At 47.2% G+C, this 27,217-nt stretch overlaps 1 protein-coding gene across 2 annotated transcripts; it reads left to right on the forward strand.

The window, feature by feature from the left end:
* Nucleotides 1-1,571: 1,571 nt before the first annotated feature.
* Nucleotides 1,572-27,217, forward strand: LOC118838253 (chloride channel protein ClC-Ka-like). 2 transcript variants are annotated; one of them, XM_036745497.1, is made up of 19 exons: nt 1,572-1,680; nt 3,328-3,456; nt 4,838-4,966; nt 5,678-5,817; nt 5,950-6,027; nt 7,023-7,101; nt 8,350-8,475; nt 9,337-9,421; nt 9,677-9,778; nt 10,565-10,649; nt 11,190-11,363; nt 11,975-12,044; nt 19,884-19,997; nt 20,374-20,587; nt 21,151-21,284; nt 23,533-23,621; nt 24,652-24,735; nt 26,782-26,868; nt 27,170-27,217. In XM_036745497.1, the coding sequence occupies exons 1-19, from the start codon at nt 1,578-1,580 to the stop codon at nt 27,215-27,217; spliced, it is 2,070 nt and encodes a 689-aa protein (XP_036601392.1). In that variant the 5' UTR covers nt 1,572-1,577. The 2 variants fall into 2 exon arrangements, with proteins under 2 accessions (XP_036601392.1, XP_036601393.1); XM_036745498.1 differs by lacking the exon at nt 4,838-4,966 and having other exon boundaries at nt 1,581-1,680.

Below are 27,217 nucleotides of genomic sequence, written 5' to 3' on the forward strand. Positions count from 1 at the left end.
GTGTGTCCTGTTCAGGTTGACTTGTCAAAGACACTCTAAATAGCTACCATAAACTCTCCAGGCTTTGGGGAGGGGGGGGCAGAGGGGGAAGAGGCTGATTGGTGGAGTTCACACCTGTCCAGGTGCAGCTGAGCCAGAGGGGGAGACTCACAGTAGAAGGTCTGCGCAGCCAGACTGAGGACAACGGTGAGTTGGTCAGAGGTGGCTCTCTGGATGTGGGGGGCTCCCTGGGTAAGGCTGGATCATTGTGGAGCATTGTGGCATTGCACGATGTGTGTGTGTATGTCTGAAGCAGTCTAGGGAGAAGGCTATTTGAGCAGCCCTGCTGGGATCAGAGCACTTGGACCACAATCTTCTCTTTGTGGGTCCTAGCTGTGTGACCTTGGGTAAGTTCCTTCCTTTCTCTGGTTCTCCTCCTCCATAAAATGAAGGAGCTGGCCCATGTGAAATCTAGGTTCCCTTCTAGCTGTAATTCCAATCATTTTAGTTCGGGAACAAGCTCTGGGGAGCCCAGGGAGGAGAGATGGAAAGAAGCCTGGGGGGCAGGAGCCAACTCTAGGCCTGCTTGTCCTATAGAGGTTAAAGGGCAGGTGGACAGAACTGTTCGGTAGGTACTGCCCAGGCACTGACTGCTTCCATGTCCCTCAACACACAGTTATGTGCTGGGCAGAAGGGGATATCTTGTTTTATTCAGGGACCCGGTCTAGTCTCCCTTGCAGCCATCCTCCTGCTCCAAGGGGCTATGAGGGGTGGCCAGAGACATCCTGGAGACCTAATGTCAGAAGGCCAGGTAGAGGGGCTCAGGGAGGTCAGGTGGCCTGGGAGACACTGTATCTGAAGGCTGCTCTTTCTGCTGCCAGCCTGAGGGGCTTTGCCAGAGAACTCTCCCAGAGCGTGCTCCCAGGCATACTACATACACACATACGCAGGAAAAAGGCACGTAACACAGAAATACAAACACACAGAAATGGATTCACTCACACACACATTCCCAGGGATGACTGGTTCCTACATGCATGCATACACACATATCACACATATATACATACCACTCACAAACATACCACACACATATACACCTACCACACATACACACCATATGCATACCACACACAAACCACAAATGCACATACTACACATACCACACACCACACACAAACACACATGCACTCACATTCCCACATCTCTCTTCTAGCTCCAAATCCTCGTCTGTATAATGTACACATTCATCAGAACAAGATTTGAAATGGGCCTTGGGGAGGAAGGAATCCTAGGTGACCTCTTCCGAGCCCTTCATGTTTCCAATGAGGGTCCTGAGGCCCAGAGATGTTAAGTAACTGAGTTGAGAGGTACAGTAGGTGGCCAAGTTGGTTTTCTTTCCATTTCCCCTTGTGCCCTCTGAGCTGAGTTTCAGCCTGGAGACCAGCTGAGTGGGTGCTGGGGGTGGGGTGTGAGTGGGTGGTCACTACTGGGAGAATGAGCCCCCCCAGATCAGAAGAGGAAGGCCTAACTCTCTGGGCCATAGGGAGCAGCTGGGCTGCCCAGCAGGGTCCTCCTGTCTGTCCCCGCAGGGCTCTATGATGGAGGATCTGGTGGGACTTCGTGAAGGGGCTTCAGGGAATCCTGTGGCCTTGCAGGAGCTATGGGGTCCCTGCCCCAGGGCCCAACGCCAAATCAGAGGTGAGAGGGCCCTGCCTGCCAAGCTCCAAAGGATCAAGGGGGAAGGGTCATGGGATCCCTGGGCTCTGCCTCTTTCCCTGACCTGGCCACTTCTCTTCCCCAGCTTGCCTTTCTTCTACCCCTCCTCTCCCAGCTTATTCCCTTCCCTGCTGCCTTTTTTAGTGGCCTGTTTCTCTCTCTATCTCAGACCACCTCAGCCCCTAAAAATAGCCCCTCCCCTAGGGCTCAGTCTGTAATCTCAGCCCCTGAGTTGGACAGATGGGCGAGCTGCCAACCCCCATTCATCTGCCCCCTGCACTGTCACTGCCAAGCATGACCTGGGAATGGGGAGAAGTGAGGTTCCCCAGCTTCCCTCTGCTGCCTGAAGAGCAGGGAGGGAGCCACAGGTCTCTCTGTCCTTTAGAGTCAGCTGTCCTCTGGCCTCTCTGCCCCTCCCCCTCCACAACCTCCTGCCCCTCCCCTACCATCCACCTGCCTGCCTTGGGAGACACAGCCTGGGCTCCTACCTCTTTGGCTAGACTTTGTGGGCACCACGGTGGGGTGGGAGGTGCTACCCCCTCACCCACTTCTACTAATCCTTATCTAGGAAGGTGAGGTGGCAGTGCAGTGGTCACTCTAGACAGCATTCTGGGTGTAGAGAATTATCTGAGGGTATAGTGTGTATGTGTGTGTGTGTGTGTGTAAGGGGGTCATAGGAGATAAGGCTAAGAAGATGGGGTGGTCCTAAGTGAATGCCAAGTGAAGGGTTCTGAATTGGTACTCAGGGGTATAGTCCTGGCAGAGTTGAACTCTTTCTTCCCTGAGGACCCTGTCTTTATTGTACACCCCTTCTTTCTGATGGACAAGTGTCCCAAGTGCTTAGCCTAAGGCTCAAGGTCAGGACAGGGGTTGGAGCCAAGCCTCTGGGGGAAGGAGGGAGCCTCCAGGTCCTTGGAGTTGGCAGAGGCTCCCTCTGTCTCCTGCCTGGTCACTGGAGCCCTATCTCCCAATCCCTCGTCTTGGGGGACCCACCCGTGGGGTGGGATTGGCTTCCTTATTTACTCTTAGCAGTAGGGTGGCAGGAGACTTATGACACGCAAGAGCTGACACTGAGGGCCTGCCTCCTTCTTCCTCACCAGACTATAAATACCCATCACAGCAATTCTCTGGGAGGCAGGGAGGAAGTAGCTGGCCACACCCGTCTCCATGCAACCTAACCCCATGGCTGGCTGGCCACAGCCCCCTCCCCATGCCATCTTCTCCAGCTTGGCATCACATCCTCTTCTAGTTCTAGCTCCCCCCATTCATGCTCACTGGCTCTCCTAGCACTGAGGCTGGGTAGAAATCTGCCCTGGCATAGTGCCAGGTTCTGAGCCACCTTCTGCTGGCAGGATGCCTCACTACACTATTTGCTCTCTTAAGCGATACACGCTGGCCCTTCCCAACCTGAAGCCAGACACCTATTTGCCCTGAGGTTGGCAGGCTGTACCAATTTGGCCCTGACTTTCTCTGATCTTCTCCCTCCCTCCCTCTTTGAATGTGCTCATGCTGGCCAAACTTCTGCAGTGACATGGGGTTCATTCCCAACCCAGCCCAGGCCACTGCCCTCCAACCAATCCCTATACCCTGAACGTTCTAACCTTAACCATGCCTCTTCCAATTTGGTAGGCTTCCTGGAGAGAGTGAGGAGACATCTGTTCCGGGTGGGTGAAGACTGGTATTTCTTGGTTGGCCTAGGAGTGCTTATGGCTATCATCAGCTTCACCATGAACTTTGCTGCCTCCAGGGTTGTCCGTGGTAACTATGGGCATTGACAGCCAGAGCAGTCCTATACTTTTATATCTTTGGAGTGGAGGGGAGGTGCTGATGCATGGGCATCTGCAATGCCAACTGGGTTGTGTGGCATGGGGAGAAGTGCCATATCCCCTTTCCTATCACTGCATACTCCTTCTTCCTCTTCCCTTTTATCTACCTCCCTCTGTGAAATGATCCCCATTCCCTTCCAGAAGAACGGTTATGGTAACTCCAGAGTCAAAGAATATTGGATCTTAGGAGGGCCCTTAGAACAAAGGATGTCAGGGCTGAAAGGGTCCTTAGAACTCAGGATGTCAGAGCTGGAAGGAGCCTTAGAACACAGAATGTCAGAACTGGGAAGGCCCTTAGGATATCAGAGCTGGGAGAGCCCTTAGAACACAGAGTACTAGAATCTAGAATATTAGTGGCCTACTCTGCATAGATTGGATACAGTCTGTTTGTCCACTCTGTTCTGATTGGACACAGTCTCTCTCTCTCTCTCTCTCTCTCTCTCTCTCTCTCTCTCTCTCTCTCTCTCTCTTTCTCTGTGTGTGTATGTGTGTGGTGGGGGTTGGGGCTGCTTGTTAGTTTAAGTTCTGGATGCCAGATGATAGGAAGGACAATGACAAATTTGGTCACATTCAGAGGAAGGCAAGCAGGGTGTTAGGAGGCCTGGAGACCATGTCATGTGACAAGAGTTCGAAGAAACTAGGATTGGGAAGCCTAGAGAAAAGAAGATTTAGGGAGGACAGGAAGTTGTCTGTTGGAAAGGGGATTCAGTTTATTCTGTTTGATCCCAGAGGGCAGAACAAGTCTGCAAGTGGTTGGAGTTCATTGGAACAGATTTTGACTCAATGTAAGGAAAACTTGCCAACCATCAGAGCTATCCCAAAGCAGAAGAGGCAGCCTTGGGTGGGGCAGGTAGTGAAGTCTTCAAACAGTGGTTGGTGACCCACTTGGCCAAGCATGTTGTAGGGGAAATTTCTCTCCAGGTTGGGCCTTGACTAAATGACCCCTGAGGCCCTAATCAATGCAGAGACTCTGTAACCTTAGAACACAGAATATCCAAAGTGACCAAATTCCTCCATTTTATGGAGGAGGAAACAGACCCAGACAAGGCAAGTGACTTTCTCAAAGTCACTCTTGAAGACATCAGCAAACACCCCCATCCTGAGTGTGAACCTGACCATACCTTCTGGTTACCACCCACTGTCCCCAGCCCCAACCTTACCCTCTCCTTGGTGACTCTTGATACTGACTCACCCACTCAAGCCAGGAGCTCAGGGGCAATTCCATGAAGAATGGCAGGCAGGGGGTCTTCCAAACACTACACTGGAGGCTGGCAAGGCCTTCTGGCCCTGCATCCCCCATGGTCCTCTCTTAGCACACATGTGGCTGTATCGAGAAATCGGGGACAACCATCTTCTCCGCTACCTGTCTTGGACTGTGTATCCCATAGCCTTGGTCTCCTTCTCCACTGGCTTTTCCCAGAGCATCACCCCCTTCTCTGGAGGTAAGAACCATGGCCTGAAGTCCTTCTTCTCCAGGGAAAAAGATAATAACAATAATGTTAGTAATAGGTATTGTCTCCATAGCATTTTCAGGCTTTATACAATGCTTTCTTTGTAATAACTCCAAGAAGAGGGCAGGGTAAGGTTCTGTTTTTTTTTTTAAAGCAGATGAGAAAATGGAAGCTCAGGGAAGATTAATGGATTATCTATGGTCATTAGCTAACAAGTGTTCAAGCTAGGATCCCAACTCATGTGGCCAGATTTCAGGCTCAACGGAGCTCCTGCTCCCTCCTACCCTGTGCTATCCTTCCACTAGTAGTGTCTTGAATCTCTAACTTTGTCTACACTTTTCCAAGTGCTGTTTAATAACTGTATCTCAATGAAGGAGCTCACATAGATATCACTACCTCCAATTTATATATGGGGAAACTGAGGCCCAGAGTGGTCAAGTATTAGAGGTAGCATTTGAATATAAGTCCTTGGATTCCAGAGCCCATACCACACAGCCTTCCTGGGATTATGGGTTGATCTCTGTGTGTGTGTGTGTGTGTGTGGAGAGGTAGGAAGAGGACAGTGAATTAGGAGATACTGGCCTCAATCCCACTAGTTTTTGCCCCAGGCATATGACCAGTAGATAGGGGTTTCCACACTTGCTCCCCATAGCCCAATAAAACCACTTGCCTCTCTCCTCCTCACATTCTCCCTGCTATTAGGCTCTGGAATCTCAGAACTGAAGGTCATTTTATCTGGTGTAGTTCTGGAGGATTACTTGGACATCAAGAACTTTGGGGCTAAAGTAGTGGGCCTCACGTGCGCTCTGGCCTCTGGCAGCACCATATTTCTTGGCAAAGTGGTATGTGCCCCTGGGGTAGGGATGGACGGGAGGACAGGGAACAGTTTATATACTTCTGGGATTATGGTGGGGCTGACTGGCATGTGGAGTGTACCTGCCTCGCTGTGCTTATTCACCCTTTTTTCCTCCCAGGGCCCCTTCACACATATTTGCTGCATGCTTGCTGCCTACATGGGCAGGGTTCGAGTTTCAGCCCTTGGAGAGTATGAGGTAAGATCTGGGGCTGTGGGTGGTGCAAAGCTCATCTTTGGAGGGGTTTGGTTCTCTGCTCCAGAAATCCCTGAGCTCTGGCTGAAGAGTCTGGGAAAGATTGGGAAAGTGGGATATCAAAGGGAAACTGCAGGATCATAATAGTCTGGGGTCTTGCCAAGCTTTGGTGTTCTATGTTCTAAGGGCCCTCCCAGCTCTGACATCCTGTATTCTAAGGGCCCTCCCAGCTCTGACATCCTGTGTTCTAAGGGCCCTCCCAGCTCTGACATCATGTGTTCTAAGGGCCCTCCCAGCTCTGACATCCTGTGTTCTAAGGGCCCTCCAAGTTCTGATATTCTCTCTTCTAAGGCCCTCCCAGCTCTGACATCCTGTATTCTAAGGGCCCTCCCAGCTCCGACATCCTGTGTTCTAATGGCCCTCTCAGCTCTGACATCCTGTGTTCTAATGGCCCTCCCAGCCCTGACATTCTGTGTTCTGAGGCCTTTCCCAGCTCTGACATTGTATGTTCTAAGGGCCTCCCAGCTCTGACACTGTATGTTCTAAGGGCCCTCCCAGCTCTGACATTCTGTGTTTTTCCAAGCTTTCTTCTAGCCTGGACATTCAACATTCTAAAGTCCCTTTTGTTGTTGTTCATTTGTTGAGCTGTGTCCCATTCTTTGTGTCCCCCCCGCCAGGCCCTCCTCTTGTAAGCTATCTCCCAAAGTCTGTCCCAATTCGTGTTTGCTGCTTCCGTGACACTATCTATCCATTTCACCCTCTGCCAACCCCTTTTCCTTTTGCCTTCAATCTTTCCCAACATCAGGGTATTTTCAGTGAGTCTACTTCACATTATGTGGCCCAAATATTTTAGCTTCAGCTTTGTCATAAACATCCCTTTTAGCTCTGGTTTTAAATGACTCTTGCAACCTAGGGTGGGCATATTCAGAACTGGAGGGTGTTTGGAAGACAGGAAAGGGACAGGACCACCAGGTCCCAAGGTCTGTCTTTCTTCTCAGAACAAGATCAAGCAGAATGAGCTGTTGGTGGCTGGAGCAGCAGTGGGGGTGGCCACTGTCTTTGGGGCGCCCATCAGTGGTGAGAGCTGGAAGGGGGGAGGGGAAGAACAGAGCTCCCCCTGCCCCTAGCCCTGGGACCTCCCCATCAGGTTTTTACTCCCTTACTCCAGGCCCCTTCCTCTCCAACATCCAGGGGCTCCCATCTCTCAGTTTTCCTGACCTTAGGATGGAAGGAGCATTCAAATTCCCACCCTTGCCCCATTGCCTGGGATCCTGGGAGCTGTGTCCTGCTTGAGCCCAGCTAATAGATGGGTATGTGCTTCTTAAGCACATGCCATCTGCCCAAACCTCTGCAGGAGACAGAGAAAGGAAAGGAAAGTTCCTTCTCTTAAAGCATTTATGACTTAATTGGGGGAGATAAGACAAGAAAACCACTGGGAAACAACGTAAGACAGCATTAGAACTAAACTGTTAGAACATTAGGGGCTGGTAGCTGGCACCATATTGCACAGAGCTCTGGCCCTGGAGTCAGTAAGACTCATCATCCTGAATTCAAATCCAGCAACAGATACTTACTGGTTGTGTGACCCTGGGCAAGGCACTTCACCCTGTTTACCTCAGTTTCCCCACCTGTAAAATGAGCTGGAGAAGGAAATGGCAAACTGCTCCAGTATCTTTGACAAGAAAACCCCAAATGGGGTCATGGAGAGTCAGACACAACTGAAAAATAACTGAGTAACAGCAAGGTTCCTCCCAGCTTTGAGATTCTGTGACTCTATGAGAACAGTGTGACACAAGGTCAGTAGGGGTCAGGTTGTATAAGGCCTTGAATGTCAGGCTAAGAGTTTTTGGAGACTTCACCGGACTTCCCTAAGGTCACACAGCTAAATGTCAGAGCCAGAAGTAGTGAGCTGGTCACCTTTGGTGTCAGAGGACCTCGGTTCAAATTCTGCTTTTTCTCTCTAGACCTCAGTTTCTCCATCTGTAAAATGATGGGGCTGGATTTGATGACCTCCAAAGTCCTTTCCAACTGTAAATCGATGACTTCGTCATTCACCCCTGTATCTTCTGACTCTAGGCTCAGGGCTCTGAACAGAGGTTAATCAGGGAGGGCTTCCTGGAGGTGGTGGGATTTGAGCTAGTCTAGGTCCTCCCATTTCTTTTTGCTCAGGGAAAGTCCATCTGGGAGTTAGTAGGGGAAGGGGGAAGGAGGCTTCCCCTTGCAGCTGGGAACTCCGGCTGGGTCGGGGAGGAGGCTGATTGTTAGCTATCAGGTCTGGTGGAGAGGCTGGGCTGAGCCTCTTATGTCGGCCCCTCCCCCACACAGGGGTCCTGTTCAGCATTGAGGTCATGTCCTCCCACTTTGCTGTCTGGGATTACTGGAGAGGCTTTTTCTCCTCGGTCTGTGGAGCCTTCATGTTTCGGCTCCTGGCTGTCTTCAACAGTGAGCAAGGTGAGTGGAACCTGAGAATCCTCCTAAGAGGACATTTTTGTAAATAACTCAAGAGCTCCATGTTCCAGATCAATGGAGGGGTTTCTGCTCCACTGTCTCTAGGGCCTTCTTTAAGGAGGTGGCAAAGGGATTTGGCTTGGTTCTTCATGGTCCCAGAAAGTACAACCAGGAGCAGTGAATGAATGGACAATGAAGTGACAAAGAGGCCCACTGAGGCTTGATGTCAGGAAAATGTCCTAACTCTTAGGGCTAGCTCCAAGAGGAATGGACTGCCTTGTGGAAGGAAGGTAGTGAATTCCCCATCCTTAGAGCTCTTCAAGCAGAGACTGAACATGACCACTTGTTTAGGATATAGTAGAAAGGTTACCTGTTGAGGCATTTAAGTTAAATTAGATGCCCTCTAAGGTGATGCCAGGCCTGGAGTCAGGAAGATTCATCTTCCTGAGTTCCAATCTGGCCTCAGACACTTCCTAGGTGTGTGACCCTGGGCAAGTTACTTAGCGCTGTCTGCCTCAGTTTCTTTATCTGTAAAATGAGCTGGGGAAGGAAATGGCAAACCACTGCAGTATCTTTGACAAGAAAACCCCGAATGGGGTCACAGAGAGTCAGACACAACTGAAAAATGACTGAATTAACAGCAAGGTTCCTTCCAGCTTTGAGGTTCTATGATTCTATGGGAACAGTGGGACACAAAGTCAGTAGGGGTCAAGTTGTTTAAGGCCTTGAATGTCAGGCTAAGAGTTTTTGGAGACTTCACTTTGGGGAAGGAGATCCCCTGGCAGGGGCTTGAGGAGTGCAGTTGTGGGGACAAGGTACAACAAGCCAAGGATGTAATTCCTTTCTGCTCCATCTTTCCCCCAGAGACCATCACCTCCCTCTTTAAGACTCGATTCCGAGTAGATATACCCTTTGACCTACCAGAAATCTTCTTCTTTGTACTGCTTGGGTGAGTAGGTACAAAAAGGGCCAGAGACCCAGAAAGATGAGTGGGCCTTTGGCTGGGCATGGGCCTCCTCATTTTCAGGGTGCTCCTGGCCTGCCAGTCTCCCCTTTCCTCAAGGAGAAACTCCACTCTGAACCCCAATCTCTACAGATACAAGTGGATGGTGACCTGCTAACTTATTTCTGGGGTCCCCAGGCAGGGAGAGGGGGAGGGGATCTGAGTTGGATTTGAAGGTTCCTCTTGCCCCTCTCATTCCAGGTTTGTCTGTGGGATTGTGAGCTGTGCCTACCTCTATGGCCATCGCCGTTTTGTATTGTTCATTCGAACAAACTGGATCACCAAAAAACTGCTATCAACAGAGTATGAACCAGGATGAAGGGCTGGAGAGAGTTGGGGGTGGGGATGGTGTTCCTTGCCAAAACTCTTCCTGAGCCCCCATCAGCTACCTGGGCCCCCTTCCCCAATTTTGAGCTCCTAGCCCTGAGTGCCAGGCCTTAGTCCAGGACTAGGATCAATCAATCAATCAATCAATCAGCATTTATTAAGCACCTACAAAACTTAAATACTTTGGCCACGTGATGAGAAGATGGGACTCATTGGGAAAGATGCTGATGTTAGGAAAAGTTGACGGCAAAAGGAAAAGGGCATGGCAGAGGGTGAGACAGCTGGATAGTGTCATGGAAGCAATGAACACGAGCCTGGACAGACTTTGGAGATAGAGAAGTTTAGAGGGTCCTGGGGTGCCATGGTCCATGGGGTCCATGGGGGATACAGAGGTAAAAACTGTCTCTGCCCTCAAGAAGCTTCCCTTTAATGGGAGAAGAGAACAAATACAGGGATCTGGAAAATGGGATGAAGTGGAACATGCCCAGTCAGCAAGCATTTATTAAGTGTTTACTGTATGCCAAACCTTATATAAAGAAGAACAAAACCAGTTCCTGCCTTCAGGGAGCTCACATTCCAACGGGGTTGGGAGTGGGAAGAGACAACAGCACTAGGTAGACATGGGATCTATACTGAGGAGATGGAAGGCACCCTGAGAAAGGAAGTCATTAGGACATTGTAAGACTGCCCCTCACTCCCAGCATCCCCCACTGCATAGGGGATAGAATGGGGTCATCCTGGCTGCCTTTCTCTCCCTTCCAGCAAGCCTGTGTACTCAGCCCTGGTGGCCCTGCTTCTAGCCTCCATCACCTATCCACACAGCCTGGGAAGATTCATGGCCTCCAGGGTAAGAGGGAAATGAGGTGGCAGAGCTAGGTGCTTTGCCCTCTGTATCTCACCAGAACCCACTATTGCAGAGAAGTATGAGCAGGGCTCTCTGCCCTCAGAGAGCTCACAGTCTAGATGGGGAGACAGGACCCCCAGGCACCACCTACACCACACAGTGAGGGGAAGAGAAGGAAACAACATTGATTAAGTGCCTTCTATGTTCCAGGCACTGTGCTCAGCCCTTTATAAATATTATCTTGTCTCATCCTCACACATCCTTACAATTTGAGGAAACTGAGGTGGACAGAGGTGCAATGGGTTCTCCAGGGTCACATGACTAATAAGTGTGTGAGGCTGGATTTGAACTCAGGTCTTCCTGACTCCAGGACTAGCTCTCTATACACTGCACCACCAGCTGCTTCTGGATATGAGGGATCAGCAGGAGTGGACAGGGAAGGCTCCTTGGATGAGTTTGGAGGCCTTGGGTAGGAGAGAGCAGTAGTGGGGGGGGGAGCAGGGAGGGACATCTATGAGAATTTACTCCCATCTCTACCCCCAGTTGTCTATGAATTTGTACCTGGATTCCCTGTTTGACAACCAATCCTGGGCTCTGCTCTCCCGGAATTCCTCCCCTGAATGGCCTCCAGAAGTGGACCCCAACAACCTATGGTTTGAGTGGTACCATCCCCAGTTTACCATCTTTGGCACACTCACCTTCTTCCTGGCCATGAAGGTAAGTATCCCCACCTGGCCCCCTCAGCCTCCTCGCCACCTTCTCTAACCTGGCAGTATCCCCACTCAGGTGCCATCTCTTCCACCTGCTTCCTTTCCTGACCACACTGGCTTGCTGCTGTTGAGGCTGTAGCTGGGCCAACCTGGGCAGGCTGGTGGAGAGAGCTTTGGTTTTCAAGCCAGAAGGCCTGGGTTGAAACCCCAGCTCTGACACCTGGTTCCTGTGTGAAGGAAGCAAGTTGTTTTATTCTCTGGGCCTCCTTGCCTCATCTGCAGCACAAGGGGACTGGACCTCATGCAGTAGCTTTCAAGGTTCTTGATGGGTCTCAGCCTATGATCTCAGCAGCCAATGAACTACTCAGAGACATGAGGTGGCTAGGTCTCCATGTGGGTGTTGGGTCCCTTGGGAGTACATGGCTTAGGCACTCACTGTTCCTAGCCATCTCTGTTATGGCTCATTTCCCCACCCTGCTGACATCCTTCATCCTACCAGCATGCAGGCCAAGATCATTCCCTCATTCAGCCCTCTCTCCCTCCCTACTTCACATCTCCTACATGCTGGGCATTACCCCCAAATATACCCTTACCCTCGGACCCCAACTCTGCCCACAGTTTTGGATGTTGCTCCTCGCCACCACAATACCCATGCCAGCTGGATATTTCCTGCCTGTATTTGTCTATGGTGAGTCTGGAGGGCCCAGATGTGGTGGGTACTGTATGATCCTTAACTTGCAAAGTTAGTCTCTATATGCCCATTATATGTGGAAGAGGCCTGAGACCTGTAATGGGCTGTCTGCCAAATGGCCTTGAAGCCATTTACTCAGCAAATCTTTGCAGAATATGTCTCGCGTGTAAGAAAGGGTGCTAGGCATTATGGCAGATATGAAAGCTAATGTGACCTTAGGTCATATTAATGGAAGCATAGCATTCAGAATCAATGAGGTGATGAGTGCCAATGCATGCTGTCCTGGGCATACCACATCTAGAATGTCCTCTTCAGTTTTGGGTGCCACATTATAGAGAAACATTATCAAGATGGAGCATATGAATAAGAAGGCAACCAGGATGGTGAGGAGAGGACTGGAGATCATGCTATTCTGGGATTGTTTGAAAGAACTGGGCATGTTTAACTTAGAGAAAAAAAGGCTCAGGGGGACCCTGATAACTGTCTTCAAGTATTTATAGATCTGTCACATGGAAGAAGAAAGACATATTCTGCTTGGCTCCAGAACGGTGAACTAAGGAACAGTGAGTGGAAGGTGGTGGTTGTTGTTCAGTTGTTTTCAATAGTGTCTGACTCTTCAAGACCCCATGGTAGAGATAGTTAAGTGGTTTGCCATTTCCTTCACCAGCTCATTTTATAGATTAGGAAACTGAGCCAAATAGGGTTGAGTGCCTTGACCAGACTCATCTAGCTAGGGTCTGAGGCTGGATTGGACTTATGTCTTTCTGACTCCAGCCCCAGTGTTTTATTCATTGAGCCCACACTGAAGTGGTCACCTGAATGGAAAGTTACAGAAAGACAAATCTTAATTTAATTTAAGGAAAACTTTGTTAAAAATTGGAGACATCCAAAAGTGGAAACTCAGGAAGTTGTGGGATCACCTTCACTGGAAGTCTTCAAGCAGAGACTGGATGGTTCCTGGTTGGGGATATTATAGAAGGGGTTCCTGCTCAGGCAGAAGGGATTTGATGTGCTAGATTTGTGGCATAGTGGAGAGAATGATGGACTTGAAGGCAGGGAGACCTAGGCATGAATCCTACCTCAGACACTTAGCCATGTGACATGGGACAAGGCACTTACCAAGCTGGCCCTCATTTTCAAAAAAAATAATTAATTCCAATTTTTAACCCTCATTTTTAAAACTTTGGTTTCCTAATTCTCTCCCTTCCTCCCTCCTCCCCCCCCCCCCATTGAGAAGGCAAGCAATTTTATATAGGTCATATATGTGGAGTCATACAAAACATATCCATAATAGTCATGTTGTGAAAGAAAACTTAGACAAACAAAACCCTCAAGAAAAATCAAGTAAAAAACAGTATGCTTCAATCTGTATTCAGACACCATCAGTTCTTTCTTTGGGGATGGATGGCATTTTTCATCCTAAGTCTTTCAGAGTTGTCTTGTATTGTTGTATTCCTGAGAATAGCCAAGGTATTCACAGCTGATCATTTTACAATCTTGCTGTTACTTTGTACACAATTCATGTCACTTAATATCAGCCCATGCAGTCTTTCCAGGTTTTTCTGAGAACATCCTGTTCCATCATTTCTTATAGCACAATAATATTCCATTATAATCATATACCACAACTTGTTCAGCCATTCCCTGATTGATGGGCATCTCCTCAAATTCTTTGCCCCCCAGAAAAGAGCTGCAATAAGTATTTTTGTACATATAGGTCCTTTTCCTTTTCGTTTTTTATTTCTTTTGGGATACATACCAGATAGTGGTATTGCTAGGTCAAAGGGTATGCAGGGTTTTATAGCCCTTTGGGAATAGTTCTAAATTGCTCTACAAAATGATTGAATCAGTTCACAACTCCACCGGCAGTGCATTAATATCTCATTTTCCCCACATCCCTTACAACATTTGTCATTTACCTTTTCTGTCTTTTAGCCAATCTAATAGGTATGAGGCTGTACCTCAAAATTATTTTAATTTGCATTTTTCCAATCAATAGTGAATTAGAGCATTTTTTCATATAGCTTTAGTTAGCTTTGATTACTTCATCTGAAACCTGATCATATCTTTTGATCACTTTTCAATTGGGAATGCTTCTTATTTTTATACATTGGATTCAGTTCTCTATATGTTTGAGAAATGAGATCTTTATCAGACAAACTTGCTTCAAAAATTTTTTCACAGTTATTATTGCTGTGTTTCCCTCCATCCTATTCCCCCCACCCATTTAATCTATTCTCTCTTTCCTTTCACCCTGTCCCTCCTCAGAAGTATTTTGCTTCTGACTATCCCATCCCCAATCTACCCTCCCTCCCTTCTCTTGTCTTCTTCCTCTCCTACTTTCCTGTAGGGTAAAATAGATTTCTATACCCAATTGAGTGTGTATGTTATTTCCTCTTTGAGCCAATTCTGATGAGAATAAGATTCACTTACTCCCCCTTACTTCCCACCCTTCCTCTCCATTGTAAAAGCTTTTTCTTGCCTGTTTTGTGTCAGATAATTTAGCCCATTCTACCTCTCCCTTTCTCTTTCTCCCAGTACATTCCTCTCACCCCTTAATTTTATTTTTAAGATATCATCCCTTAATATTCAACTCACATCTCTACCCTCTGTCTATATATTCTCTTTCTAACTGCCCTGATAATGAGAAAGGTCTTATGAGTTACAAATATCATCTTCCTATGTAGGAATGTAAACAGTATAACCTTATTAAGCCCCTTTTGATTTCCCTTTCCTGTTTACTTTTTTATGCTTCTCTTGAGTCTTGTATTTGAATGTCAAATTTTCTATTCAGCTCTGGTCTTTTCATCAAGAATGCTTGATAGTCCTCTATCTCATTGAATGTCCATTTTTCCCCCTGAAGAATTATACTCAGTTTTGCTGGGTAGGTGATTCTTGATTGTAATCCTAGCTCCTTTGCTTTCTGGAATATCATATTCCAGGTCCTTTAGTCCTTTAAGGTAGAAGCCACTAAATCTTGTGTTTTCCTGACTGTGTCTCCATGATACTTGAATTGTTTCTTTCTGGTTTTTTGCAATATTTTCTCCTTGACTTGGAAAGTCTGGAATTTGGCTAGAATATTCCTGGAATTTTTTATTTTGGGATCTCTTTCAGGAGGTGATCAGTGGATTCTTTCAATTTCTATTTTACCCTCTGGTTCTAGAGTATCAAGGCAGCTTTTCTTGACAATTTCTTGTAAGATGATGTCTAGGCTCTTGTTTTTGATCATGGTTTTCAGGTAGTCCAATAATTTTTAAATTATCTCTCCTGGATCTAGTTTCCAAGTCAGTTGTTTTTCCAATGAGATATTTTACATGGTCTTCTTTTTCTCATTCTTTTGCTTTTGTTTTATTGTTTCTTGATCTTTCATAAAGTCATTAGCTTCCATTTGCTCCATTCTTATTATTAAGGAATTATTTTCTTCAGTGAGCTTTTGGACCTCCTTTTCCATTTGACCCATTCTGCTTTTTAAGGCATTCTTCTCCCCGTTGGCTTTTTGGACCTCTTTTGCCATTTGGCCTAGTCTTTTTTTTAAGATACCTAGTGTTATCTTCTCCCATTCTTTTGTCTCCTTGACCAAGATGTTGACGGGTTTTTCATAATTTTCTTGCATCACTCTCATTTCTCTTCCCAATTTTTCCTCTACTTCTCTTACTTGATTTTCAAAGTCCTTTTTGAGCTCTTCCATGGTTTGAGACCAATTTATGTTTTTCTTGGATGCTTTGGATATACAAGCTTTGACTTTGTTGTCTTCTTCTGAGTATGTGTTTTGATCTTCCTTGTCACCATAGTAACTTCTATAGCCAGTTGTTTGCTCATTTTCGCAGCCTATTACTTGACTTTTAACTTTCTGTTAAAGTAGGATCCTGCTTCCAGGGTGGAGGATGCACTGTTCAAACTTTAGGGGTTGCAGCTCTTTCCAGAGATACTTCTAGGGACCTGTAAATTTTCTTTTTTTTATATTGAAGAGTAATAAGTTGCCAGATATATTGTATTTTGCAAAAAAAATGATTATTTTTCTTTATCCATAGGTCCTTCCAGCTCTAAGTTTCTAGAAATTGAACTGCCACTGTTACCACCTATACTTACCAAAGAAGGCTGGAAACTGAGAAAAGTTTGACTGTGTTCTTAATTGGGATTTTTCCATTTGTTGCCATAATTTTTCATTTCCTTTTCCTTTTTCATTCTTTTCTTTTCTTTTATGGACCATCTTCTCCACAGTTGCTGATACCTTTTCATGCTTCTATTGATTCTTGTGTTTGAAAGGCAAATTTTCTATTCAGCTCTCGTATTTTTACTGAGAAAGCTTGAAAGACCTCTATTTTATTGAAAATCCATATTTTGCCTTGGAGCATTATACTCAGTTTCACTGAGTAGGTGATTCTTGGTTTTAATCCTAGCTCCATTGATCTCCAGAATATCATATTCCAAGTCCTTCAATCCCTTAATGTAGAAGCTGCTAGATCTTGTGTTATCCTGATTGTGTTTCCATGATACTCAAATTGTTTCTTTCTGGCTGCTTGCAGTATTTTCTCCTTGATCAGGGAGCTCTGGAATCTGGTAACAATATTCCTAGGGGTTTTCTTTTTGGGATCTTTTTCAGGAAGAGATCTGTGGATTCTTTCAATTTCTATTTTACCCTCTAGCTCTAGAATATCAGGGCAGTTTTCCTTGATAATTTCTTGAGAGATGATATCTAGGCTCTTTTTTTGATCATGACTTTCAGGTAGTCCAATAAGTTTTAAATTGTCTCTCCTGAATCTATTTTCCAGGTCAGTGGTTTTTCCAATGAGATATTTCACATTGTTTTCAATTTTTTCATTCCTTTTGTGCTGTTTTATAATATCTCGTTTTCTCATAAAGTCACTTGCTCCAATGTAATTTTCAAGGTAGTATTTTCTTCAGTGCTCTTTTGGACCTCCTTTTCCATTTGGCTAATTCTGCCTTTCAAGGCATTCTTCTCCTCATTGGCTTTTTGGAGCTCTTTTGCCATTTGAGTTAGTCTATTTTTTAAGATGTTATTTTCTTCAGTATTTTTTGGGGTCTTGTTTAGCAAGTCATTGAGTTGTTTTCCATGGTTTTCTTGCATCACTCTCATTTCTCTTCCCAATTTTTCCTCTACTTCTCTTACTTGCTTTTCCAAATCGTTTTTGAGCTCTTTCATGGCCTGAGACCAATTCAGGTTTTTCTTGGAGGCTTTTGATGTAGGCTCTTTGACTTTGTTGACTTCTTCTGGCTATATGTTTTGGTCTTCTTTGTCACCAAAGAAAGATTCCAAAGTCTGAGTCTGAATCTGAGTCCATTTTCGCTGCCTGTTCATGTTCCCAGCCAACTACTTGACCCTTGAGCTTTTCATCGGGTTATGACTGCTTGTAGAGTAGAGAGTACTTTGTCCCAAGCTTGAGGGGCTGTGCTGCTGTTTTCAGAGCTATTTCTGCACAGCAAACTCTGCCATACCAGCGCACCTCCTCAGCCAAAAACTGCCAACCCAGATCATGACTCAGATCCAAGCAGGCTCTGCACTCCCACTCTGATCTGCCACTTAATTCCTCCCACCAGATAGGCCTGGGGTCTGAGGCAACTGCAGCTGTAGCTCTGGAAGCAGCCTCAGAGCTGCACCACCTCCTATGCTCCCGGGGCATTTGCTGACCGTGAACTCCTTCCACTCTGTCCCAGCAGGTTTTCCCACTAACCTTCTCTGTTGTCTTTGGCATCTGTGGTTTGAGAAGTCTGGTAACTGCCGCAGCTCACTGATTCTGGGTGGTATGGCCTGTTCCACCCAGCTCCTGGTCTGGTTGGTCCAGGCGCAGCCCACGCTGGGCTCTGCTCTGCTCCACTCCCAGGTCCATGTGATAGACCTTACCCAGCAACCATCCAGGCTGTCCTGGGCTGGAGCCCTGCTTCCCTCTGCTATTTCATGGGTTCTGCAGTTCTAGAATTTGTTCAGAGCTATTTTATAGGTGTTTGGAGGGACCTGGGGGAGAGCTTTAGGGAAGCCCCTACTTTCCAGCCACCATCTTGGCTCCCGACCTGTAAATTTTCAGTTCTTCCAAGGTGCTTTGATCTAAGGACAGGTGTTTACTACTCTTCTGGTCTATGCTCTTGTCTGTGAGGGACCACAAACACTCTCTTCTGCCCTGGAACTGTGAGGAGGGTCCCCCCTCCACTGTGGCCACAAGCTCTGCTATACTAGTGCTCCTCCTCAACCTGGGCCTGCCACCCAGGACTTCAACCCAGATCCAAGTATGGGCAAAGAAACAGAGTCCTGCCCCAGTGCTAGCAAAAAGACCCTTGTAATCTCCTTTTCACCAGTTACTGTTTGACCCCCTTACCATCTGGGCTGAGAGGTCCAGAATAAGCCACTGCTGCCGTTGCTGCTGCTTCAATCACTCCCAAGGCTTGCTCCTGGTTTGCTGGGGCCAGGGCTGTGCTGGCACATCTTGCACTAGACTGTGCTCCCCTTTCACCTAGGTGCAACAGATCTTTCCTGCTGAATTTCTAAGTTGTCTTTGGCATCTATGGGCTGAGAGGAAGCCACTGCTGCTGCCACTGATTCAGTTATCCCAGGCCCTGCTCTGGGTTTGCTGGGTCTAAGTCTCAGCTGGCATGGACTATGCTGGACTGTACTCCTCTTTCATCTTAGTGAAAAAGACTTTTCCTGCCAACCTTCCAAGTTGTCTTAGGCTATAAATTTGCTTTACTTTATCGTTTTGCGGGTTCTGATACTCTAGAATTTGTTTAGAGTCATTTTAAAAAGGTATTTGGAGGGGTTTGGGGGAGAGCTCAGATGAGTCCCTGCCTTTACTCTTCCATCTTGGCTGTCCCTCATTTTTCTCATTTGTAAATGAGGGCATTTGATTGTAGAGACCAGCTCTAAAGCTATGATCCTTCATGTGACCTTGGGCAAGTAACTTAAACTTTATAGGCCTCAATGTCTTCATCTATAAAATGGACTCAATGACCTCCAAGGTCCCTTCTCACTCTAAAGCTATAAGTCTATATTTCTGTGATTCTGAGGACTAGAACTCTGGGGGCTGTCTGATTGAGGGTATTTGTAATGGCAAGCAAAGTGGGAATTTTTGCTATTTTTTCTTTTGGAATGCTTCTCAGCACTAAAGCAATCAAATGCATTTGATTGAGTGTTGCCTTTGTTTGAATCAAGAGTCTTTGACTGAATCAAGAGTCATTGATGATTTGCTTAAGTCACAAAAAAGCATAAGTTACACAAGTTTGAGTCACATGGTTGTGATGTCCTCTGACCCTGAAGAAGTGTATATATACTCTGAGGTTAGCATTTTACTTTGGGGGCTCACTCGTTGGAAGAGTGTTCGTGTGGAGACTCTGGGTAGCCATTAAGGAGCACCCCGCCCCCAGCTTTGAATATCCAGATGTTGGTGCTTCTCTCTCTGGTAACTATGTATGTATTGCTATGGACAGACAGTTAGAAGCCCTGTCTGCTGATTTGTATTATTTGCTCTGTTTATATAATTTCTGCTTGTAATTTCTGTTTGTGTTTTCTCTGAAGTTCAAGGTGCTGACTTTTCCCCCTGAAGTAAATGAATGATATATGTATATTTAACTAAAGTGAGATTGTAAGCCCCTTAAAGTTGCTTTCCTTAGAAAAGCAGATCAAAGAACTTGTGCTAGGAGCCCTCCTGTGTGCTGGTGTTATTGGCCTTACACCTCTACAACAGCTGCAAGCAACATTGGTGTTATAGTATTCTGCTCAGTAATTTTATCTTAAGGACAGTTTGGGCACATGGAAGGAATTCAGGGCCTTTTGGGCAGTACAGCAGATCCTGTCTCACTTCTCACCACTCTCCCAACTTTTGCCAGGGGCTGCCATGGGACGGATTTTTGGTGAGATCCTAGCTGTCATCTTCCCAGAGGGCATCAAGACAGATGATGGGGTCATCAATACCATCATCCCTGGCGCATATGCCCTGGCAGGTAAATTTCTCTGTATGACCAAAGAACATTAACCATGCCTGAGCCTCCAGGGCAGTTTGAGAAGAGCCTGCCTGTGGTGGGGTAGTGATAAGCAAAAGATGCAAAGCTAAGCCTGGCCTTAGAGTCATAGGAACCAGAACCATAGGGCAGCCTCTGGTCCAAGGCCAACCTTGCTTAAGGACAAAAGTCTTTACCAGGGTTGCCCCCTTTCTCTGGGAGCATCTCAGGCACATTCTTATGTAGGTCTTAGGTGCTAGTTGTTGACCCCTCCCCAGCACTCTTGTTAAACCCAGAGGTTCCAGGAGGTAGAAAGGGGATTGGGTTGGGGTGGTCTGGGGCTAACTCCCAGCTTTCCCCGCCCCCATCTCCTTGATAGGAGCTGCTGCCTTCTCAGGAGCAGTGACTCACACCATCTCCACGGCCCTGCTGGCCTTTGAACTGACAGGCCAGTTTGTCCATGTGCTTCCTGTACTGATGGCTGTGCTGGCAGCCAATGCTGTGTGTCAAAACTGCCAGCCCTCCTTCTATGATAATGGCATCATCCTGAAGAAGCTTCCCTACCTGCCCTGGGTCCTAGGCCGCAAACTCAAGTGAGTCCTAACCATTGCCAACTGCCTGGTGGGCTGGGAGGAAGGCCCAGGACTCCCTCACAGGGGCTGCTGTCCTGGAAAGAGCACTGGCCTGGAGGCAGAGGCTCTCTGCTGCTGAGTATGCATGTAACCTGGAGCAAGGAATTTCTCCTCTCAGGTTCTCAGTTTCCTTGCCTGTAAAATGAGTGGTTTGGACTAGATAGCCTCTAAAATCCCTTCCAGCTCTAGAACTATGGTCCCACAGTCCTTCTGGCTCTATACATTCTAAGGGTATCCCCCAGCTCTGACATTCTGTGTTCTAAGGGCCCTCCCAGCTCTGGCATTCTGCATTCTAAACTCCCTCCCAGCTCTGACATCCTGTGTTCTAAGGGATCTTCCAGCTTTATTGATCCTCGCACAGCTCTAGTGGTTCCTTACATCTTCTATCTCTGGCCTAGAACAAAGGGAGTCTCTTCCCTGGCCTCTCTTGCCATGACACCCTCCTCTCTAGATTCCCAGGGCAGCACAAAGGCCCAGGGTGTCATTCCTGGTTCCTTCTCTGACTGGGTCTCCTTTGCCCTCAGCTCCCACTGGGTGACTGCTGAGCTCTTCATGAACCCAAACATCACCACCCTGGCCAAAGATTCCTCCATGGATGAGGTGATCCAAACGGTGACCTCCACAGAAGCTGTTGAATACCCCCTGGTGGAGAGTGCAGGTGACCTGTGGGAGGGAGAGGGCTGGGCATTCCCCTTCCTTTCCCTCTAGTCTCCTGCCTGGAGGAGAAAAGGCCAGAAATGTAAGCAGGAGAGACCTTTCTTAAACACCTGTTGTAGACAAGGTGCCATGGTCAACTTTGGGCTACTAAGGTAGAAAGATACAACACTGACCCAGCCCAGGAGGACTTTATGACCTGATGGTGAGAAGGCTAAATACCCACATGACTAGGATCCAAGGGAGAAGGTGATGAAGCATAATAGAGAGATCCAAATAGGATAGTATGTTTAGCCAGAGGACCTGGATTCAAATCCCACCTGAGATGGCAGCTACCTTTGTGACCTCATTGAGTCACTTTACCTTCAATTTCCTCCCTTGTAGAATGAGGGGGTTGGATTTCAGGGCCTCTGAGGGCCCTTCCCACTCTACATCTAGAGTCTTAAGTCACTTCTTGAGCCTCAGTTTCCCCATCTGTAAAATGAGAGGGTTGGACTTGATGGCCTCTGAGGTCCTTCTGTCTATGGTGACAGGCATTATCACCCCATGGGCTTAATTGTGTAATGGGGAATTTAAAGGGGGAGAAACTACTTTTGCCCTGGTGGAGAAGGAGACTGCTGAGGGAAGGCTTCATGGAGGAATACGTAGTACTTGATTTGAAGCTTGAAGGAAGGGAAGCTATTCTCCAAATGGAGGTGGGGAGTTCATTCCAATGTGTGAGTGGGCTAGCCTTAGTCTGCCTAGCCCCTGAGGGCAGGGGCCAATAGGAGCAATTGGTAGATGTTGGGGTTGGGGGAGAGAAACAGAGAGAGAGAGAGAGAGAGAGAGAGAGAGAGAGAGAGAGAGAGAGAGAGACAGAGAGAGACAGAGAGACAGAGAGACAGAGAGACAGAGACAGAGAGAGAGAGAGAGAGAGAGACAGAAAGACAGACAGATAGAGAAAGAGAAGAGAAAGACAGAGACAGAGACAAAGAGACAGAGAGAGGAGAGAGAGAGAGACAGAGAGAGAGACAGAGAGAGAGAGAGAGACAGAGAGAAAGACAGAGAGGGGGGTGGGGTGAGGAGTGCCTTAGCCTCAGTGTTAGGAGAAGCTTCCTAACAATTCCAGCTGTTCCAAGGTGGGGTGGGAGGCTTTGATGGGGGTGCTGTTGTAGAGGGGATTGGTAGATCAGGAATGGCTCACACTGGTTGATCTCTGAGGTTTCTTCTGTGGCTAAAAGTCTAATTCAGCTGGAACATAATGTCCATGAGAGGGAGTGATATGAAATGAATTGAGAAAAGCAAGGATGAGGCATATCATAGAGGGCTTTGAATGCCAGGATCAGTCTTGCTCTGGAGACCTCTGGGAGTCACTTAAAATAATTGCAGCTTCACCAATTTAGAGATGGAAAAGACTTGGGAAACCCTCATTTTGCAGTTGAGGAACCAGCCTGAGCCCAAGGGATATGACCAGACTCACAGTTTGCCACCCACATGGCAGATTCAGGATTTGACTGCAGATTCACAACTCCAAATTCCACCTCTGTTCCCCTGTCCCAGACTGCCTCCCCAGTAGCTACCATTTCCCAGAGTGCTTTGAGGTTTGGAGAGGATTGGGGAGGTTCTCTGAGCAGTGGAATGAGGGACAATTACAGAGGGGGTAGACAGGAGGCAAGAAAGCCAGTTAAAAAGGCTAGGGCAGCAAGCTAGGTGAATTCCATCCAGCTGTGTGACTATGAAAGATCTACATAACCTCTCTGAATTGGTTTTATTCACTATAAAATGAGGAGATCAAAGGTAGCCAACACCCAGCACTGCTGACTGGGGCCAAATCAGATTAAAATGCAATTGGGAAATATTCAACAAAACAAACAAAAATGCAATAGAACATAGGTAATGTTAATATGGGCTTTTCTAAGCCAACATACGCCATCAGGATTTTTATGTATCATTAAGTGGCCCCCATTTCTATTTGAATTTGATGCCACTGCCCTAGAAGACCACAAGGTTCCTCCTGGCACTGATATTCTGATTCTAAGCCAGGGCTAGTGGGGAGACCAGAAGTAAAGCACCTCAGGTCTTTTCACAAAGGTCCCCCTCTTTAAATCCCCATCCCCTGCTCCCTACTCAGTGGACTGTTCTACCTCCTCCAGCTGTTCTCCTGATCCATTGCCCTGCCCTGTCCCTCCACCCAGTTTCATTGAAGACTGACCCAAATTGTCACCCAACCAAATGCTCCTGTCTCCTCTCCCCCTTTCTCTTTCCTGCTCCAGAATCCCAGCTCTTGGTGGGCATCATACATAGGGACCAGCTGCTGCCATTCCTCCAGGCAGAGCCGACCATCCAGGTACCCAGACACCAGGTGGGTGAAGGTGTTGGAGGCAATGCCCAAGCCCAGCCACCCACCCAAGATAAGGGTGGTGGGAGTAGATATCCAGAATAATCTTCTAAAGGAGGAAGAAGGGAGAGGAGGAGAGAAGGCTGAGGCCATAGTGGGGTTTGAGGGACTAGGCTGGCAGACCCTGGGGTGGGAGTGGGGAGAAGGCGGAGCTCAAGCCATAGAGAGCAGCAGGAAACCCCTCCTCCAACTGGCAACCTGTCCTAAAGTTCTGCTATGGGTGTGCAGCGTGGCTTAACATGCAGAGATCTCAATGGAGTCAGGAAGACTTGGATTGGAGCTCCACTTCTGACACATAAGGGCCATGTGACTCTGGGCAGGTCACTCAATCTCTTCATCGCCCAGATGACTCTAAGTTGTGGAGTATGTATTAACTCTGCATTGACAGAGATCATTCTCCACCGGGAGCTGCATAAATGATAAAATCACAAGCTTGGAAAGAAAGAAAGAAAGAAAGAAAGAAGAAAGAAAGAAAGAAAGAAAGAAAGAAAGAAAGAAAGAAAGAAAGAAAGAAAGAAAGAAAGAAAAAAAGAAAGAAAGAAAGAAAAGAAGGGAGGAAAGGAGGGAGGGAGGAAGTAGGGGAGGGAAGGAGGGAGGGAAGGAGGAAGGAAGGAAGGGAGAAGGGAGGAAGAAAGAAAGGAAAAAAGAGAGGAATGAATGAAGAAAGAAAAAGAAAAGGAAGGAAGGAAGGGGGAGAAGAGAAGATGGAAAGAAGAGAAAGAAAGCAAATGAGAGGAAGGAGGGAGCGAAGAAAAGCAGGAAGGAAGAAAGGAAGAAAAAGAGGGAGAAATGAAGAAAGAAAAAGAAAGAAAAGGAAGGAAGGAAGAGAAAGGAAAAAAGAAAGAAAGAAAAAGGAAGAGAGGGAGGGAGGAAAGAGGGAAGGAGGGAGCGAGGAATCTCTTCTATGTTGTTTCTGTCTAGTCCAGTTTGGGGGGGGGGCAGGTAGGACATTTTGGCCGCCACTGCCTCACCCCTCCCTTTCTCACCTTCCCAGTGTCGTCTTCATGAGGTCCTGGCCGGGGGCTGCCCCATGCAACCTGTAACCCTACAGGTGTCACCCCAGACTTCCCTACACCAGGTAACTAAGTAGTCATGCTCTAGGGGGCGGCAGAGAGTAGTGTGCTACGACGAAGGTGCTTTCAAGTGTGTGGATCAGAACTAAGGGAAGGCAGTGAGCTTCGGTCTGGAGACTTACAAAGAACCTGGATTCAGGTCCAGCCCTGGCTCAGTCATTCACTAATTATGTGATTTTGAACAAGTATTCCCTTCTCTGGGCCTCAGTTTCCCCATCTGTAAAATGCCAGGGTTGAAGGGGATGGATCTCTAGGGTCTGTTTCAATACACATTCTTTAGTAAGGACCTCCTAGGTGCCTGGCATGTGCATTGGCAATACAAGGAGAAAGAATAAATGAAACAGTCCCTGCCCTCAAGGAGCTTCCATCCTACTGGATTCTTGAGCTCTGCTGTCCTGTGAATCTGCTACACCAGAGAGGGATTCTTTTGGGTACAATGTAGATTCACTTTTTTCCCTCTTTTTAAAATGTTTATTATTTTTTTAAAGCACAGAGACTTTAAAATTTTTTTCAGTTCCAAATTCTCTCTCCCCCACCCCACCTAATGAGAAGGCAAGAAAAATAAAACCTATTACAAATTAGAAGAAAAAAAATTTACATGATAATTTTGTTGTCTATTTGAAAGGAATAGCAAGTTATGCAGAATAGATTTACAGTTTCATGTTCAGTCTTTTTTATTGTACTGTTATGGAAATGCTGATTTTATTCCATGAGTTATAAATAAAATTTAATAATGATTCAAAAAACAAAAAAAAATCAAAAGCCCCAAATTTGTATAGTCATGGAAAACATTTCTGCACTAGCCACATTTTATAAAAGGTAAGAAAAAGAAAGAGAAAAAACTGTTTCAATCTGCAGTCTGAGTGCATCAATTCTCTCTGTGGAGGGAGATAGCATGTTTCCTTATGAGTCCTTTGGCATTGTGGCTGGTCATTGTGGATACATTTTGATGAAATGTTTCCCTGATAAGGGAGATGCTGGCTCAGTGAAGAGTACTGCCCCTGGAGTCAGGAAGACCTGAGTTTAAATGTGGCCTCACGTTGGGAGGCAGGAATAGCAAGTTGTTAATTCCATGTATTGGCTCTCGGACTACCATCTACACAGGGAGAAGGGAGGCGGAGGGAAAATGCATAGGATTGTGTGTGTAGAGCCAGAGATCTTAGAGATTATCGTTAGCATCTACATAGTGCTTTACAAATACTATCGAGGTTCATCCTAGTAACAACCCTGGAAGGTAGGTGCTATTATCCCCATTTTACAGATGAAGAAACTGAGGCAGGAAGCGGTAAAGTGACTTGCTCAGGATCACACAGCTAATAATTGTGAAGCAGGATTTGAACTCAGGTCTTCCTGACTCCAGGTCCAGGACCCTCTCCACTGTACTACCCAGCTGCCTCACCTACTCACCCACCCTCCACCTACTCTGTCTAGATGCCCTGTATCGATCTCAGAGGTTCCACATTATTTACATGTTGTCTCCCCTTCCTCAAGGGCAGGGACAGTTTATGCCTTTCTTCGTAGCCCTGGTGCTTAGCACAATGCCTGGCACACAGTAGGTGCTCAATAAATGCTTGCTGACTGACTAGTCCAGAGTCAGTGACTTGTCCTAGGTCAGAAGTCTGTACACTTTAGACTTTGGGCGAGTCACCTCAGCTTTCCAGGTCTGTCCCCACCTCTATAAAGTAAGGGGGGGGGTCTCATTACACTTTCTCTACTTCCCCCTCTACGCTCCACTCTATGATCCAAGTCCCAGCCTCCCAATTCCCTATATCTGGGAAGGTTCTCATGTGGGAGCAGGGTGGCCTCTGCTGGCCACTTTCAGAACTACAGGAAAAGGTGCTCATTCCCTGCCTCTCCCCCTCCCCACCCTCCCTCTTAAGGCTGGAGAAACCAAGGCGCAGTGTGAAGAAGGGTGTTGCCAAAGGGGATCTAAGAGTCCTTTCTCCCACAACACATCCCCCCTTGTTCATCTCTTCCTCGGAGCTTTACTAAATTCACCCTTCCAGGATCCCTGCCCTTTGCAGCACTGAACCCACCTCTCTCTTCCCCAGATACACAACCTCTTTGAACTCTTGAAAATGCAGAGGATCTTGGTGACATCGATGGGCCGAGTGGTGGGCTTCATCTCCCGGGTGGAGGTACCAGGGATGGGGAAGGGAGGAACCAGACAGAAGTGGACAGTGATCTGAGATAACTCCAGCGGGTCAGGGTCTAGACCCTGTCTCCTGGAGCCTTTAGGCCAACTCCTTATCCAAGGGGCAACTCAGGTCTCAGGGGTTCCCAGTGGGGATTTGATTCTAGGACCTGGTTCTAGGTTATACACCAGGCCCAAGAGGAAAAATGTCAGGAAGTTGGGGTCAGAGAGGCACTGTTATTTGGTTTTTGAGTAATTTCCTTCCATCCCCAAACAACATGTACCAATCTTCTCTTCTCCTCTAGCTGAAGAGGGCCATTGCTGACCTGGTGAACCCCCCAGCTCCTAAATAA

The sequence above is a fragment of the Trichosurus vulpecula genome, chromosome 2 (genome assembly GCF_011100635.1).
Source record: "Trichosurus vulpecula isolate mTriVul1 chromosome 2, mTriVul1.pri, whole genome shotgun sequence".
In the NCBI taxonomy this organism is placed as follows: domain Eukaryota; kingdom Metazoa; phylum Chordata; class Mammalia; order Diprotodontia; family Phalangeridae; genus Trichosurus; species Trichosurus vulpecula.